The sequence below is a fragment of the Adiantum capillus-veneris genome, chromosome 26 (assembly GCF_014529385.1).
Source record: "Adiantum capillus-veneris isolate H3 chromosome 26, ASM1452938v2, whole genome shotgun sequence".
Taxonomy (NCBI): domain Eukaryota; kingdom Viridiplantae; phylum Streptophyta; class Polypodiopsida; order Polypodiales; family Pteridaceae; genus Adiantum; species Adiantum capillus-veneris.
The window spans coordinates 40,147,046-40,164,854 of record NC_140956.1 but is presented as its reverse complement, the minus strand read 5'-3'; the positions used below and the strand labels follow the sequence as shown (position 1 = coordinate 40,164,854).

Sequence of the window (17,809 nt, the reverse complement as noted above, 5' to 3'; positions counted from 1 at the left end):
AAATAAAACCAAATATGGCTCCACAAAGGCGTACAATGGCAGTTTCCACAAGTAACGTACAATCCAACAGACAATGCGCTCAAACAGGCGCCAAATGAAGCATATCCACAACAGTTGCAAGTGACACCACTGCTAGTATATCACTGTACTCCAGCTACCTCTACCTGTGTGAATCACCTGTACCTGTACCTGTACCTGTACCTGTCTCTGTAACCTGTAACATGTAACTTGTAGCCCCGAATCTCGAAGCTTGAAGCTCGAAGCAGAAGGTACTCAAAGAAGATCCTCAGTGGGGACGCCAAAAGAATGTGAGCGGGATGAAAACACACACAGCGCCTCTATAACGATCCGACACACACTCTTGGAATGATACACACACACACTATGGGGCACCACTCGGCTTACACAACACACCTGGCCGAGACAGGGAACACACCTCTGGAGTGAGGAGAGAAACTATCCACTGGCCCACTCCACACACACACACACACACACACACACACACACCCAAAAAACTCAGCTCAAAAGAGGAGAATTTCTGATGTTTAGATACAATTGAGCTTGGGCCAACACCAATGAGGCAAATAGCTCACACAATATGGGTAAAATAAGCCAGATACAATCACAAACTAGAGCAGAAACTTCGCTCATAGGAGAAACTTACACAGAAAAACAGCAAGAAAAGAGTGAGGAATTTGGCAAAATGGACAGCGCCATCGCGTCCGGAATGGCCCAAAACCCCAGTCTACAATGTCAAAGTGCTCAAATCCGACCTCGAATGAGCAGTTTACGGCCAAAACAGGCTCCAAAAACTCCAAAAACACACCTGCGGCTGTTCCTCCTCTCTTCTCCACGTTTTTTCTGGTCTTCTCTCAATTTTTTCAGTTCCCACACTTAGCTTTATTACTTGGGCACCCTTGGCCTTTTAGATGACCTCAAACGGACCCCGAACAGGCCAAACACTGACCTCGCAGTGCATAGTTGTCACCTTTTGGCATCATCCGCACACCTGGCACTCGACTTTTTTCAATAATGCATCCCGCCACCACGTGAAGTGGCCCCAAAATATGGTCTTCATGATGACCTCTCTGCATAATTATCACAAGAAAACATCCATGTCGTGTTCGTACTTATCCACGTGCAAGTACTGACCCCATTCGACCTCCTGACGCCACTAGATGCCATCTTACGCACCTGCTTACCTCATGTCGTCAGCCCGCGGATAGCTTCCTCGAGAATTTTTACGCGCTACCAACTCCTCCTTATTGTAGAAAAAACACACTGGTACTGGTAATAGTGAAAATCGATGCACTATGTACATGGTGTCCTACCTGTACACATGTGGGCCCCACATAACCACCTGGCTAAGGAAAATGGGCAATCCTTTATTCGATGCACCATGCATGTGTATGTACATATGCGCAATCCCTTGCTCCAAAAAACTCCTGACAACGTATTTAGCAATCACATCCATATCTCACCGATCTCTAGTAGATGTGGGGATTGACTAATTCTTGTTCCCATCATATCCACATCACCTCTCAGGTGAACAAGACCAAAATGTTGCAATCGTTTCGTCTCTCAATCATGCACTCAACATCACAAACATGAGAGAGCATATATATAAAATTCATTTAAGGAATTCCCATTTCCAAGTACTTATTTTCTTAAAGTCACACAGTAGAATACTGTCAGCCCATTAGTACCCCCTGAAATCTCAAGAGAAATTAGTGACTTTAATCCATCTGGGTAATGTGTGACAAATGAGCGGAGTAACTCCCCTCTTGTGTAATCCGCACTGCACCAGATTCAACCCGCTGATCATCGATAACTCTTGGAATAGTCGAAGCTAGACCGAAAGCCTCAACATAAAGCTCTAAAATCTGAGGAGTATTTGCTAGTTCCTGCTCCTCCATCTATTTCTCATCCAATGTCGGATAGTTTGTGAACTTGACTAAATACCGGCGTATCAGCTTACCTTTCACTTTTCTTTCCTTGTGAGCCAGTATGTGTTCTAGAACGAGAATCTCCTCTGTCTCTTCCACTTCAGGCTTCTCTTTAGGCTCCCTGTCCACTGACGCCTCACCTTTGAAAGGTTTCAACAAACTCACATGAAATGCATTGTGAATGTTCCAAGTATTTGGTAACTTTAGTCTGGAGGATACATCATTTATCTTTTCATGAATCTGGAAAGGGCCATAGTATCTCATACTCAATTTTGGAAAAGTCATTCCTTACCCTTTCGTTTCCGTAGGCGTGCCTTCTCAAACCGTAGAAGCACCCAATCTTCTTTCAACTGCAAGTCACGTCGATGCCGCTTGAGACTTCTCAAGAGCCTTCTTATGCCTTGCTTGAGACTTCTCAAGAGCCTCACGCACCTTTGCAAAAGCAGTCTCCAGATCCTGAACATACTGATCTGCTTCAAAAATCTTATCCTTGGTGCTTAGAATAGGTGGAACCTTCTTAGCACCCTTAATGATCTCAAATGGCGCCTTCCCCGTAGACGTATGCATCCTGTTGTTGTAGGCAAACACTACCAAGGGCAAAAACTTCAGCCACTGAGCTTTCTGATGAGAGATGTAAGACTTCAGCAAGTCCAGAACCACTGAATTCGCAATCTCCGATTGCCCGTCAGTCTGTGGGTGGAAAGAGGACGAGAATTGTAACTGAGTACCAATATTCTCCCATATTGCCCTCCAAAACCAACTCGTAAAATGGGGATCTCTATTTGAAACTATAGAGTGAGGCATGCCATGAAGTAGAAATATCTGCGAGACAAACAGTTTAGCCAAATGATCTGGCTTAACCGTCTTCTTGATTGGAATAAAGTGAGTCTGCTTGCTAAATCCGTCGATGACTGTCCAGATGCCATCGTGCCCACTTTGAGTCTTGAGAAGATCAAAAATAAAATCCGGTCTCCATGTCGAGGTGGCCCAAAAAAGGTGGACAATGTCACTCTGTCAAAGCCTTATTTCTCAGTGCTTGTATAACACACAACAAGTTCTTCCGCATCAAATAGCCTTCCTCAAGTGGATAGCCCGTAACTACTTCCCCACTTGCAATCGGTTAAAGATGTCTACAAAATCCGGATCTGTGCGTATTGATCTACCATATCCTCGAAGCTGTGATAATGAACTGTTGAAATAGCCAAAACTAGAGGCCTATGAGACAGTGCATCCGCCACCACATTCTTTTGTCCATGAACATGCACAATCTGAAAGTGAAATTGTGACAAAATTTTGCCTACCGCTTTTGCTTGTGTGAAAGTTGTTTTTGAGACAAGAAATAGCTAAAACTTCGATGAACGGTGAACACAGTTAAGTCGGCTCCGAGTAGAAAGTGTCGCCAGCATAATAGATCCTTCTCGTAAATCTATGCAACCCATTCTGGTCTAGAAAACATTCTGCTCTCACATTGTACAACATGACCTGCTTGCATCAAGACCTCTCTCAGACTGCTGCCACAGGCATCACAATATATACCTCAAATGGCTTTTGTAAGTCTGGCAAAACCAATACTGGACCGATCGTCAACTTCTCCTTGAGAGTCTTAAAGGCGTAATCTCAGATGGTATCCGGGTGAAAGGAACCTCTTTCTGTGTCAAAGCATGTAGAGGAGAAGCAATCTTCGCAAACTTTTGAATGAATTACCGATAGTAAGAACACAAACCCAGAAAGTTGCGAACCTCATGAATCTTTGATGGTCTCAACTTTGGCCGCCGGACCCATTTTGACACCCTCTGCAAAGACGATGTATCCCAAAACGTGGATCTCTGGTAAGAAAAACTCACTCTTCTTTCCATTCACCACCACCCGATGTTGCCTTAGTGCCTGAAAACTTGTAGCATGTGTTGTCGATGCTCTGCCTCATTCTTGAAGAATACCATAATATTGTTGAAAAAGGTGCCCACAAATGACCTACACTCTTGAAAAATCCTATCCATCATCCTGTTGAACGTTGGAGGAGCATTTGTGAAATCAAAAGGCATCACCAAATACTCGTACAATCCAAAGGACATCCTGAATGCGGTCTTGTATACATCTCTAGGAGCAATCCTGATCTGATGATAGCCACTTTTCAGGTCAATTTTACTGAAACAAGTAGAACCCTGTAACGTGTCCAGTATATCATCGAACCTGGGTATTGGGAATCTGTTCTTGATGGTGATTTTTTTAAAGAGCCCTGTAGTCAATGCACATTCTCCAAGATCCATCTTTCTTTAGAACTAAAAGCATGGGCGAACTAAATGGTGAGGTACTGGGTTACAAATTGGATTTCATTAATTTGGAAATGGCTGAAGCCGATACAAGTGGGTTTGACTCGCTCTTCAATTTTACATAAGGTACTATCTCTTTACCCTTTTCATTCTTCAAAGTTGCTTTCCTCGCCCTTTAGTCGACCACCACATTGTTCATGTGGAACCAAGGGATTTCCAAAAGGACATCACAACCCTCCAAAAGCATGATATAGAGGTCCTCGTGCCCCAAATACCTCTGACAATGCAACCGAAGTTTGCCTATGATAAGTGTAATAGCAACATCTCGTCCAAGAGCTGCTAGAAGTGCCTCAGCCAGTGGTCCCATTTCATCTGGCATAATTCCAAGTTGAGCCGCCAATTCAGTCGAGATGAAGTTGGCCTTGGCTCCTCCATTGAAGAAGATGAGGGCTTGTTGATCTCGTACTTTGCCCCAAGCTCTGCAAAGCTACGTACTTTCATCCATTTGCAAATCTGCTACCATTCCGGCTTTTGTCTTTCCCTTCTTTGCTCGCTCCTCCGCTGCTGTAGAACTCTCAGGCTTGTCCTCTAGCTGTTCTTTTGGCACCTTGTTAGGGCACCTGGTGTCACAAGGACGTGGCAGTTATTAACTATGTCACAAGGATGTGGCAACTGCTAACCCTTAGTTGTTGGTTTCTTTCCAATGGGTTTTGTTTTATTTTGTTTGAGACCCTCTTTTTGAAGTAGCAAACGGTCGGACATTGTATGGCCATGGGAAAGCATTGCTATGGACTTTATCTTTGATCTTCCAAGGACGCCAACAGGGAATGATGGTATATGGACCATTATCTGCAGGTTCAGCAAGCAGGCCCATTTTATCCCTGTCAGGAAGAAGATAAAATTTGATCAGATGGCACGCTTGTTCATGTACAATGTGTTTATGTACCATGGTATGCCACAATCGATTATCAGTGATCGTGATCCTCGCATGACCAGTTTGTTCTGGAGAGGATTGTTTGAGAACATGGGCACTACGCTGAAATTCTCGTCTTCGTTTCATCCACAAACTGATGGACAGTCAGAAGAGGCTAATTCTACTGTCTTAGATCTGTTGAAATGCTATGTGTCAGATAATAAGGGCAAGTGGGAACAGTATTTGCCTATGCTTGAGTATGCGTACAATAATACGGTGCATTCGTCTATTGGCAAAGCACCTTTTGAGATTGTTGAAGGCGGCAAAAAGGTTCCTCCCATTTTGCATACAAAGGACAAGATCTTTGAGGCAGATCGATATGTTGAGAACATGGATGAGATGTATAAGAAGATTAAAGTTGCCTTGGAGAAGACTTAGGCAAAGCAGAAAAAGGCTGCTGATCGTCACCGTCGTGAATTGCTACTATCACCTGGTGATTGGGTTCTGTTAAGGTTCGAAAAGGCAAGGTTAAAGAAGATGAAGGGCAAGGAACGGCTGTTTCCTAAGCTCAACATGCGTTACTATGGGCCTTTTCAAGTGCTTGACAAGATCAGCGATGTGGCTTACAGGCTGAAATTGCCTGATGCATGGAAGATTCATAATGCGTTTCACGTGAGTCTTCTAAGCCCCTTCGTGGGTGATGTGCCAGAAGATATGCTAGATGAGGATCAGCCAGAAGTTGAGGAACTTGATGAGATCCTGGTACTTGAGCAAGTTTTGGCACATAACGACAGAAAAGTTAAAGGACAAGTTGCAAGACGCTATTTGGTGAAGTTCAAGAACTATCCGCCTATGGATGCAAAGTGGATTGAACAGCATGAACTGTCAGAGTCACCAAATGTATTGCAGCTTTACCTTGAAGCCTTTGGGTTACAGCCTACTTATGCCCCAACCCAACGTGTGCAAAGGAGGGGTAATGATAGAGCTAGTACATCAAATGTACATATGAATTCAGTGCCATAGATAGAAATGGCAAAGTATGAAGGTCTCATTAAGTCATTTGTATCTATGTATGTTACGACCTTTCTTGTGGATACATGCGATGATAAAAGAGTGTTAATAGCACAAGATCATCAGTAGCGTGTATTTATGGTATGCAATCGAGGTCGTTTGCGATTTCAAGAGGGGGGTATGTCACGGGGACGTGGCAGTTATTAACTATGTCACAAGGATGTGGCAACTGCTAACCCTTAGTTGTTGGTTTCTTTCCAATGGGTTTTGTTTTATTTTGTTTGAGACCCTCTTTTTGAAGTAGCAAACGGTCGGACATTGTATGGCCAATGTGAACGGTAGTTTCACCCGCAGACGGGAAGTGGTCGGCACTGGAATTCGTATGGTAAGAGGATATCTAGGCTCAGAGCAAGATCATATAGGTCCCCCCGTCGCACTTAGCAAGTTGGTGAATACTAGGAAGTGAACTCAATTAAGGCGTAAAGTCAAGGTGGGACTACCAACAAAAAGTATCCGACAGTTGGGCCACATTGCACTTTTGGATGCGGTCCCAATGAGGATAGATGGTCAGAAGACCAGTGGGAGCCCAACGGAAGCATCTCCTAAAATTTAGGGAACTGCTATTTTGGGCTGTGAAATGTGTTCGCGTCATTACCTTCGGTATGACTAGGGGAACATTTTACAACTCTGCCGCGAAGTCAACTGGGCAACCGGTTAGGATATTTTTAAGCGGCGAACCCGAAACGGGCAAATGCTTGTAAATGCGCCAAGTGTCGATTTTTCATAAACTTTCCCCTTGCAGAAAAATGGGCACTGATTTTTAAGCTGGGAGAGGCCTCATTTCAGCTTTTGTCCCACAGGTTAAGAGCTATGGAGTGCTTCCTTTTCCTCTCATGTACAGTGTGGTGCTAGGAGTGATGCCCTGCACACTACACACTGCTCTCTCTCTCCCCTACGTGCAGTTATGTGATGCCCCACAAGAGGGCTCCTCATTTGACTGATGTACAGCTGTGTGGGTTCATGCTTTGTGCTGAGGCAATAGCCTGCTTGAGCAGGAACAGGGGTAGCTAGCTGCTACTCCAAAGCAGGCACTGGTGAGGGTCATAACCTCACCATACAAGTGCAAAATCAGCGCTGTGTATGTGCTGTAATTTTACTGTTTTTCAGCCATACGGACGCCAGAACTTTTGGGAATCGTGCCCCACTGGCAGAGGACAGTTAGGGGACTGTTTGGGGCTGAAAACAGGGCAAAAGCCAGTAAATACAGCGTGCTGAATTTACTGTTTTTGGGCAGGAATCAGAGGGTATACGCCAATAGAAGCGAGTTCCAATAGGGGAATTGGTTTCGGGCAAGTTTAGGGGCTGTTATGTTGCCGAAATTTGGCCAAAACAAGCGGTATCTAGTGGGATACAGTCAAAGGATTCCCAGGACTCTTCTTTGTACTTTACCCTCCTAAAGAATAAAGAAATACCGAAAGGGGCGCCAATTTTGGGGCCTACAGGTTGTCGGTGTCTCCTCGGAGCATTCTAGCTTCCGAGCCGTGTGTGTGATTAAGTGTTAAGTCCCGTTACAATTCTCCTTTGCAAAGTGCTCTGTGTGTGTGTCTAAAGTAAAGAATTTCGGGTGAAAGCCAACGCCTACCGCCCTACGGGCCGGTTTCATGGTTCCATGGCCGGGATTTCAATCACTTTTTCCTTAAAGAGTGGGCCTGGATTGTTTAGGCTAAAGACACAGAGTGCAGGAACGTGGGGATTACACTATGGCCGACAAGGGGTAGGGAATTATGGAAGAGGGTTCCTCTACAAAGGACAGGCAGGAGATTCCTATGGTTTTTGAGATTGGCGAGAGCTCACGGCCACGTCAGTCTGTACCTCCTGTCAACGTGAATGTCCCTCCAGTAGTACCGGGCTTTATGATTGGGCAACTTGAGGATGATGCGTTCAAGACTCAGTTAGTTGCCGCGGTGAATGTCTTTTCGCAGCTGGTGCAGAATCGAGGTTTATGGAATTCTTGCAAGCGCCACCAGTGCAACAGCAAAATAGGCAACCTACGCCGCGTACGGAGCTTGTTGATGCTCAAGCCCAGGTACTTCATGTGGCGCAGGAGGAAAGGGAACACTCGCATGTTGCGGAGTCGAGGGCTCCAAAGCAGGTTCCTCCCGTGCTTGAACAGGTGGCTAGAACGCCTATTCCACAGGTTATGCTAGTTCAGCCCGCCACCTTTCAGAGCCAGCATGCTGTCTTGAATGGACATGGAGCTGGATACCAGGCTGTGCACTCAGTTTTTCCACCACCCACGGTACATCCTGGGTATTTCGGGGGTGGATCAGTGTTCCAAAGTATGGCTGGTTATGCGCTTGGAAGTCAGCCGTACATGCCAGGAATAGTGTTTGGGGGTATGCAAGGCATCATGCCAAACCCCATGTATGGTAGTATCGGCATGCAACAAGGTTTCCACTGCAACCAGGGCCAGTTTGGGGTGCCACAGGGTCATTTTGGCATGGCTGGTTTTTCTGGACAGCAGCCAGATATCGCACCTGTGACGCAAAATGTGAATGGCCAAGATGTGCCGATCATGCCTACTACAGTGCCCATGTTGCAGACCATTCCGTATGACAACTTGAGGGCACCAGAGAAGCCGAAGGCTTATAAAGAAGGTGGTGCAGCGGTAAAGTTCAGTACCTTCAGTGGTTTCGAGGATAAGACAAAGGCCCTCACTTTCCTCCAGCAGTTTGATACAGCTTATGTGGGAGGGAATTTTACAGAGGCCTCGAAGGGCAGGAAAGCTGCCACTTTCTTAAAGGACAATGCGCTTACATGGTGGACGACATTGTTAATGCATGGACAGGCACCCGCCACTTGGGTTTACTTCAAGCAAATGTTTGCATCTGCTTGGCTGTCAAATGAATTTGAAGCCGATGTCATGACAGATTGGCACCAGCTTACTTCAGCTTCCTGCAAGAGCTTGCTGGAGTACAATAGGAGGTTTTGTAAAGCGTTATTCTCAGTGACCTCCTACAGATTTGTGCCATTGACAGAGCAGATAGAGAAGTACTGTTGTGGGTTGCCTAAAGGGCTTCGTGATTACTGTACAAAGAACAGAGTGGCTACCCTTACTCAGCTTATGGAAGTTGCGAACACTGGTCTTGCCTTGTTGAAAGGAGAGGACCTTGGATTTCCGAGCAGTGACAAAGGAGGGCAGCAAAAGAAAAATTCAGCGAAGAAGCCCTTTGTGAAAATGGCTCCTGATGCGTCACAGGGGTCAGAAAAAGCCACCAAAGACAAGGATTCAGTGGGACTTCTGGAGCACAGGCAAAGAAACAGAAAAGGAAGCGTTTTGTGCGCAAGTCGCTCGAGGAAAAGAAGGTCCTAATGGCTGAGAACAAATGCTTTATATGCGAGCAGCCTGGTCACTTTTCTATCAATTGTCCACAAAGGAAAAGGCCAGCTGACTTAGAGGATAAAGAAGACCAGAAAGGCAAGAAGCCAAAACCCACGGCAGGTTTAGTGCCAGACATGGTGGGTGATGGGCCCAACACAGATGCCAGTGAGTTATGCAGGGCATGTGGTAAAGTTAGGGATCAGACGGCACTCATCTTCTTTGATCCAGGTGCCAAAGCCAACTTTATCTCACCAGAGTTAGCTACATCCGGTTCTACATCTTCCAGGTCACCTTCCCCAATAAAGCTCTCTCCCATTTTGCTACAGCAAGCTAGTAAGCAACATGCTCCAGAGCAAGAGGCCATGGAGACGTTGGCCAGTGTTTTGGCCAAGGTAAACATCAAGTTTCCTACTTTCAAGGGAAGATCTAGACGACCATGCAAGGAGGTTTGTATCTCTTTGTAGAGGACGTGGTCTTAATAGAGAAGATGCTTATTTGGTGTTGTTTCCATCAACCTTGGATGGTTTAGTAGACAAGTGGCAGATTCAGTTTACAGAGGACCACTTTGCAACTTGGGCCACTTTACAACAACAGTTTTGTGAAGCTTTTAGACCAGGGAACTTCCAGGAGAAGGTTTTGGATGAGTTGGCCAACATGGTGCTCCAGCCAGAGGAGACTTTTGCAGAACTCATGACTAAAACCAAGTCTTTGGTTGCCAAGCTTCCTTAGCAACCAGGCGAATTTATGGTTAAGAAGTGGGTGGAGAAGGCTCTTCCCAAAACTTCCCAGCAAAAACTCGGAGAGAGTCTCCGACCTGACGCCACTTTGGAGGAGTTTGTCGCGGCTGCTACTAGGATAGAGGGAGCTAGGAAGCTGTTCACCAACTCCCCTCAGGTAGAGACCCCCTCAATGTTTTCGGAAAGTCCTTCTGATCCGTTAACTTCTTTACGTAGGGAACTCGAAGCCCTAAAGTTACAGCAAGCTCTTCAAGAGGAGAGGTCCTGACTGCTTCTCTCTTCGACAGGAGAAGCCTCCACATCACAAGGCATTGGAACAGATCAAGCACGAGCTAGAAGAGCTCAAGTCTCAGGAGGAGACTAAGGTTATGGTTTAACGTAGCTCATGCCGCTCTCCAGGGCACCCTTCACAGGAATGCCCCCTTCGAGTTTACTGCCACTTCTGTGAAAAGTTTGGACATGAGGACAAGGACTGCTACTACCTCAAGGGATTGCGACAAATACAACAAAGTCTTGGTCCTACTCTTCAACAAGGGCCAGCACCTGCATCCAACATGGTTTCTTCCTGTGGCCATCCACACCATATGCCACCTTTATTGACAGCCCCTCCTATGCAAGGTATACAAAGTACTTTTCCCTCTCAGAGCTTTTATCATACCCATGCTCCCTCATCACCTCAAAGCTTCTATGCTTCCACCTCCAACTCCATGCACAAGGAGCAAGGACAACCTCGCCCTTCGACTCGCCCATTGAATCGGCCCATTTTGTGCTACAGATGCGGGGAATATGGTCAGTACCAAAGCAAATGCCCTCTGCCAGAAGGGTCCCCTCCCTGCCGTCATTGCCCTGAAACGAAGGATCACTATAGTAAGGATTACCCTAAAATTCGTGCATCCACGGCTTCAAACGCAAGTCAAAGCCAGAATGAGTTTACCTTCCGAAGCTCAATCTGATAGCAGTTAGCACCGTCCCTCAGCCGCCCCCTTCTACCCACGTGGTTACCTCTCAAAATAAGCTGCAGTTAGTAGAGGAGCCATCGGGTGTCCTCACTCGTGCCCAGAGAGCCGCTCTCGGTCTTGGCATTCCAGCAAGTTCAACTCCCCCACACATTCTCACACCAATGGATACCTTGCCTTCAGTTGTTAACAAGCCATCTCCCAATGCCATGAAAGAATCCAAATCTTTGCTCTCCGATATTGATGAAGCTTTCTTGGAAGCAGTTTCCGATTTACAGAAGATCAAGGTACAAGAGAAACCACTGGTAGAACAAGAAAAGCTTACAGCAGAGACAGTCTTGAAGAACACCTTCCAACAAGTGTCCCTCTATGACATGTTGCGACTAGATGCAAGCTTTAGAAGTGAAACCCTTGCTGTTATTCAGTCACTTTACCCTGGAGCAAGTCCTAGTGGCGGGCACCTCCCAGTGCGACCATCAGAGTCCTATATGATATCCAATCCCGCTGGTCCCCTCACTGATTATATCAGCACTCGCCTGACAGTGTCCGTCTTGGGTTGGCAATTTTCAGGAGTAATTGTGGATGGTGGATGTGGCATCAATATGATGCCTAAGTTCACTATGATGGCTTTAGGCCTGCAGCCTACTCAACCTGCCCCCTTCAGAGTAACATTGGCGGACCAAAGGACAGTATGCCCTGTGGGCATAGTGGAAAAGGTGCCTCTGCAGGTACAAGATTTCACTTTTAGTTTGGATTTTGTTGTGGTTCGTCTTCCACAGGTGGAGGGCGGATTTCCATTGCTCATCAGTAGACCATGGATGCGACACACTAAAGCACTTCATGATCGGGGAAACGATACCATGTGGATGCATACTCCTGGCTCCCAGATGCAACCCATTCGCCTAGAAGGAGGCGTGGATCCCGTCGTGCAACGTAGTACTTTGTCCTAGCAACGAGCCTTGAATTGGAACAACCTACTCCACCTGACGGGTCAGACGAGGATCTATTGGAGTGGTTGGATGCTACCAAATCTATGCCTTGTTATGGAGTCTCTATTCACTCTTTGCCTGAAGGTACACCCTCTTCCAATGTTTCCACAGTATGTAAACCTAATGAGCCACATGAGCCAGCTCAAAGGGTAAGGGTCACAGAAGCTACTCCCCGTGCACCCTTGGTGGAAGCCTTTGGATTTGGTAAGCCTATGAAGAATCATAGAAGCGGGAAGAAATCTCCCCTACAGGAGTTCACCCCCCCTCAACATCACCCCCATTGGTGTCTGCTTCTCCGATTAGAACAAAGCTCTCCCCTATGTCTAGCGAACTCCCTTTACAATGCTTCCTCAAGACCGGATACAACAAAAACCATGTTGATTTCAAGCTTGATGTATTCCCTAATCATGATATTTCTCTGCGTGAGTGCCATCTCCCCTCACTACCCCTTACTCCCTCCTCGCCTTTACCCATCCCCCTACTCGCCCAACCCCCTCCCCTCCCAACTCGTCCCCCTACCCCTCCCCAACTCGTCCCCCTATCCCTCCCCAACTCACCCCCCCCCCCCCCCCCCCCTCCCCAACTCGTCCCCCTATCCCTCCCTAACTCACCCCCCCCCCCCCCCCCCCCCCCCCCCCCCCCCCCCCCCCCCCCCCCCCCCCCCCCCCCTCCCAACCCACCCACCCACCCACCCCTCGCCCCCCCTCTGTCCCTCGTCCCCCTACTTACCTCTCGCCCCTACCCACCCCTCGCCCCCTCTCCCTCCCTCCCCCCCCCCCCCCCAACTCACCCTCGCCCCCCTCCCAGCCTCAGCCTGATCTCCCCCCACCCCGTTGATCTGCCCCTTAGCAAGCTGCATAAACATACATAGTCCCCTCCTATTCCTCAATCGACTCCCCTGCACTTCAGAAGCCTCTTGGATTTGGTTGTTGAAGAGCCTTTTGGTTGTTTCCTTGTGGCTTTCAAGCGTTCACCTTGTTGCAATCCCGTTGCTGTTAATGCTTTTCGTTATGCCATCATCATGGAGCTTAACCTTATTTGCGGTGTTACTTGAGCTTCTGGTCATCCCTCTTCTCGAGAAGAGTGCTGTTGTAGAAAGTGTTGCAAGGTTCATCTGCAAGCATGGACCAGGTCATTTTTCTCTCACTATGGTTATGGAGGATAAAGATGCGCTGGATCCAAACCGAGCATATCTCTTTGCTGTGGAGCCTCATTCTGTTTTGCCAATTGGGATTCTTGGACTATGCAATCATACTGGGTTGCCTATTCAAAGGCTTAAGGCGTTTGCAAGCAGTGCAGTGTTTTTAACTCCACTTTTGAAGCATTTAAGGTTATGGTTGGGCCTTGCACTTGCTTCAAGAAAGACGTACAGATGCGGTACATAGTGGTTTTCTTTCACAGTTTTTCAATATTTCCTCTTACCGAGACGGTGAGCAATCTTGTGGTGAGCAACCTGTAGCAGGCTATAGTGTCACTTTCACAGGACACACAGTTAGTATAGTTGGTATGGTTTGGTTCAAACTGGAGGGACTCTCTGGGCTGGGCAGTGACACGTGGCAGGGGTACGGATGGTGGTCTAGTGGACATTGTGGCCAGGTCACCACCACCACTCAGTTTGGGAATAGACTTAGATGACCGACATTTATGAGCCTTTTATGAGCCGTTGGTAGCTCTTTATGGTTGGATATATGAGTAGTAGCTGTTGGGTCATCATTATCATCTTCTTCATATATGGTCCAGCATGGTCGTCTAGGGTAGTGAGTCTATACACAGCACGTCTGCACCATCCCTGCACATCTGAGCCTCGACACCCCCATTGTACCCGTGAGTTTGGACTGGAGTTGAGTGTGCTGCCACGCCACAGTCTGTATCAGTTCCTTTCGGATGGTCGAGTCCATATGTTCTGGTCTGCTATTGTGTCTCTGTGTTGATTTGCTTTTATCTATTGTTTCCTGTGTTTCCATTCTATTTTGAGTGAGATGTCACGCACATTGCACTGAGGAGCATCCACTGTAGAGAGCACGACACACTATCCGTGCTACAGATACTCATCTATCCTACGGAATACGATGTGGTATTGGTCAGATACGCACATCCTCACATCAGCTAGAGATCGAGACAGGCAGATTTAGAGTAGTACCCGCTGAGTCCAGGATTTGTCAGTTGTGCCAGATAGAGCGTGAGACAGAGCTACATTACATATGTCACTGCCCAGTATACTATGAGATACGAGGCCGCTTTCACTCTCTATTCAGAGAGGGTTTTGGACCACTTTAGATACCAGGATCAGAGATGCCTCGGATTCTACTTACTGGAGATTCACGAACACAGAGAGGACCTCTTGAAGAGGGGTACAATGAGAGAGATCCAGCGACAGTGGCAGATTACAGATTTCTTTCAGTTACAGACAGAGGAGTTCTAGCAGCCCCCACAACATAGCAGCACCAGAGGCATACAACTTGATCGGGCGATAGAGTTGGGGCGGTCCCGTCGCGTACGAATGAGGGGGCCCTCTCGACATCGACACAGATTGCGACAGAGGATCCATACCATATTGGCGCGACATAGGAGCCGATAGAGTGCTTACCTTGGAGGACATTGAACCTCTATAGCGTTTTGGATACTGATGTATATGTACATGATGCCTCCGCTGTCAGAGAGCTCCATGTATCAGCTCACCCCTTTGTATGCCCTTTGTATCAGCTTTGACCCCACCCCTACCCACTATTTTCTTTTCAGTTCTTTGTACTTTTTGTACCCAGACCTGGTATTAGATTGACCACATGTAACCTTTTGGTCTCATAGGTTATTTTGGCCTTTTGAAGACGTTAATGTTACATTTCATTTCATTTCATTTCTCTCTCTCGGTGAAATAGGCACAAGCACACATCACATACCCATGTGGTGTCACATGCTAACTTCTGACTTTGTTTCTCTTTTCAGGTGTGTGGTCCGCCGGGCATGATGAAGCACATATCAGGTGACAAAGCACCAGACAAGTCACAAGGAGAGGTACACAACATATGGAAATTATCCTTTGTGGAAAATGTTGTTTTTGCCAATAAAATCCCCCTCCCCTCCCCCCTCCCCCCCCCCGGCTTCAAAACATATTGTAGAAAACAAACTGAAATTACTATGTATGTTCTTACTTAGATAGGAAACTACAATGATAGAGGTGTATTGGGTGCAGTCGATGATAAAGACATGGTACATGATGGGCTATTACCCAAATCACGACCTCTCTTATTTGAGCCTTGGTTCCTTGTACTTAATAAATGTTCCTTGCCCTTATGACGTAGCCCGAGAGAGAGAGAGAGAGAGAGAGAGAGAGAGAGAGAGAGAGATGACATCGTGGTGGGGTCCAAAACCCTTTCAAGGGGCCCCACTATGTTATCTGAGAGTATTTGCTTCTGACGAGTTGTACAAGTCATGTTACCTTACGCTCATGCAATAGATGTACAGTGTACCTTGTCGGCTCTTGTTGCTCTGCTCTTCTCCTCCTCCTCAGCTCCCAGTCACTCCTCTAGTGAAGGCTCCTCTTGTGGCTGATGAGTGATGGTGTTAAGAGTGTTAAATTTAAGGCTTCTAATGGCTGAAAACGTTCCTTCGCAGGGCCAAGATCTAAGATCTAGAGGCTGATCCTTCTTGGGTTTGATGTTGCCTACTTCGGACTTCTTCTTTGAGGATTCTTGCGGCTGCATGATCTCTGCTTTGTGGGTTGAAATGGAGCTACCATAGTGTATATGAACGGATTGCTGTTGATGACTTACTAGGCTGAAACCGGGCAATATTAAAGGATGATCTCTGCTTCAAATTTGAGGCTTTGGAAGCGCCTTATAGATCTGAAGATAGGCTAGTTTGGTTCAGCAAATAAAGCGAAAGGGTAACCTAGGGGTTGCAGTCCGGATCTGGTGATACTTGCACAACAACAGGAGTAGGAGAAGCTTGCCTGTTAATACTGCGATAAAATGTTGCCTTCAGTTTGTAAAAACTCAAGGGCTGTTAGAGATCTATGGTGCCAAGCTGAAGGAAAGGTTGCTAGTTGAAGCGCTTTCGCCAGGATGTCCTGCTTCTTGCTCTCCCCTTACATGGGGAGAAAGGCAGGGTGAGGGTCACTTTAATGCTGGTTTCTCGGTATCAGATAGATTATTATAAATCTACGTGCTAAAACACAAAAAAATGTAGCTATCCCAATAGGTGCACACCTCATGTTGCATTATCCGAGAAGCGGGAAACGCAAACTGTGTAGTTATGCACATAGGTGCACACCTCATGTTGCATTACCTGAGAAACGGGAAACACAAACAATGCTGTTGGGCTAGTATTTCCCAGGCTTTCCTATTGTAAGGGTTGCTTTGAGGCTGTATTAGCATGTCCACATGGCTCAGGATCCACATAGCCAACGCGCATCTCCTCCTGAGGTTGACTGAGTTGCTACTCCTTTAGACTGATGGGTGTCACTTTGCTAATTGATATAGTCCTTGGATGGTTCCTTGATCATCTTCTATGATTCACCTTCTCAATTCCTATTGAGAGCCTGGTGTAAATTTGTACATGTCATCCCTAGAGAATTGTGTAAGCGAGGATTTTTGTGAACAATCAAGTGGACAATGTAAGAAGAAGGGAGTATGTGCCAACGATTTTCGAAAATTCTCATTGATGGGAATCTTCGCAGGATTCCTCCTCGGCTCTTTGCATGCTCTTTCATAGCAAGGAGATCCCGCGGCCAGTACGACACGCATGGAGAGGACTCCTCTCGCTCACACTCCTTGCACGTAGTGTGTTTGCAGCTGAGGGACGACAGGAGGAGGGGGAAGGGCGGAGGCCAGGCCAACTTTTTGTTTTTCTAATTAAATAAGTGAAAAAGCCAGCATTGTGCGAACGCAGCCCGAATGGTCAGCTCAGAGAGTGTAGAGCGCAATATACCACCACCTGTGTTCGAACATTGCGCATAGACTTTTGAGTGACTGCAGCGGAAGGTGAGGAGCAAAGGAAGATTGGAACGACTAAACCCCCTATTACATGATTATCGGTGACTAGGTTCTTCTTAGATTTCCTAAGATATATGATCAAGGAATTCACTGTTTGAGCTTCCTTGCGGACATGCAAGCTATTCATAGTATTTATCACAAAAATGGAAGTGTGAACTTAATACTTTAAAACTAATTAACTATTTACGTGGAATTCTGCACAACATAAAATTGGAAAAAACAATGCAGAAAATTGACACAGCACTAGGGACCAGAAGATGGGCTGTCCCCCTGTCACAAATTGGTGACGTGGCAGATCCCCTGGACACACACACACTGCTGTGCGTACGGATCTCCGGAAAATGCGCCGACAGGTTGACGTGGCAGGAGTGTACGGACACTCCGTAAAAAGCGCTATCAAGATTTTCCGTAAATTACATTGGCTGTTTTTAGCAGCTTTTGGAAGACCAATTGCTTTTGGAACTTTGCTTTTGAAGTTTAACTGATTTTGGGGCTCTGCTTTTGGGCATCCCTTGTAAGAATAAATAAGCCTTAGGGGCTTACTTCTCTGGGCATTTGGACGTAGAGATTGAGAGTGAGCACCCGCGGGCTCTTTGTACTTTGCACACAGATTA

The 17,809-nt window shown here is 46.6% G+C and overlaps 1 protein-coding gene across 1 annotated transcript in view; it reads left to right on the top strand.

The window, feature by feature from the left end:
- The window catches only part of LOC147423305 (NADH-cytochrome b5 reductase-like protein), a 90,415-nt gene that overhangs the window by 64,724 nt on the left and 7,882 nt on the right, over positions 1–17,809 (top strand). Inside the window, exon 12 of the mRNA XM_086501032.1 lies at positions 15,148–15,216. Within this exon, the coding sequence (XP_086357158.1) occupies positions 15,148–15,216 (69 nt within the window). The remainder of the gene's footprint in view (positions 1–15,147; positions 15,217–17,809) is intronic.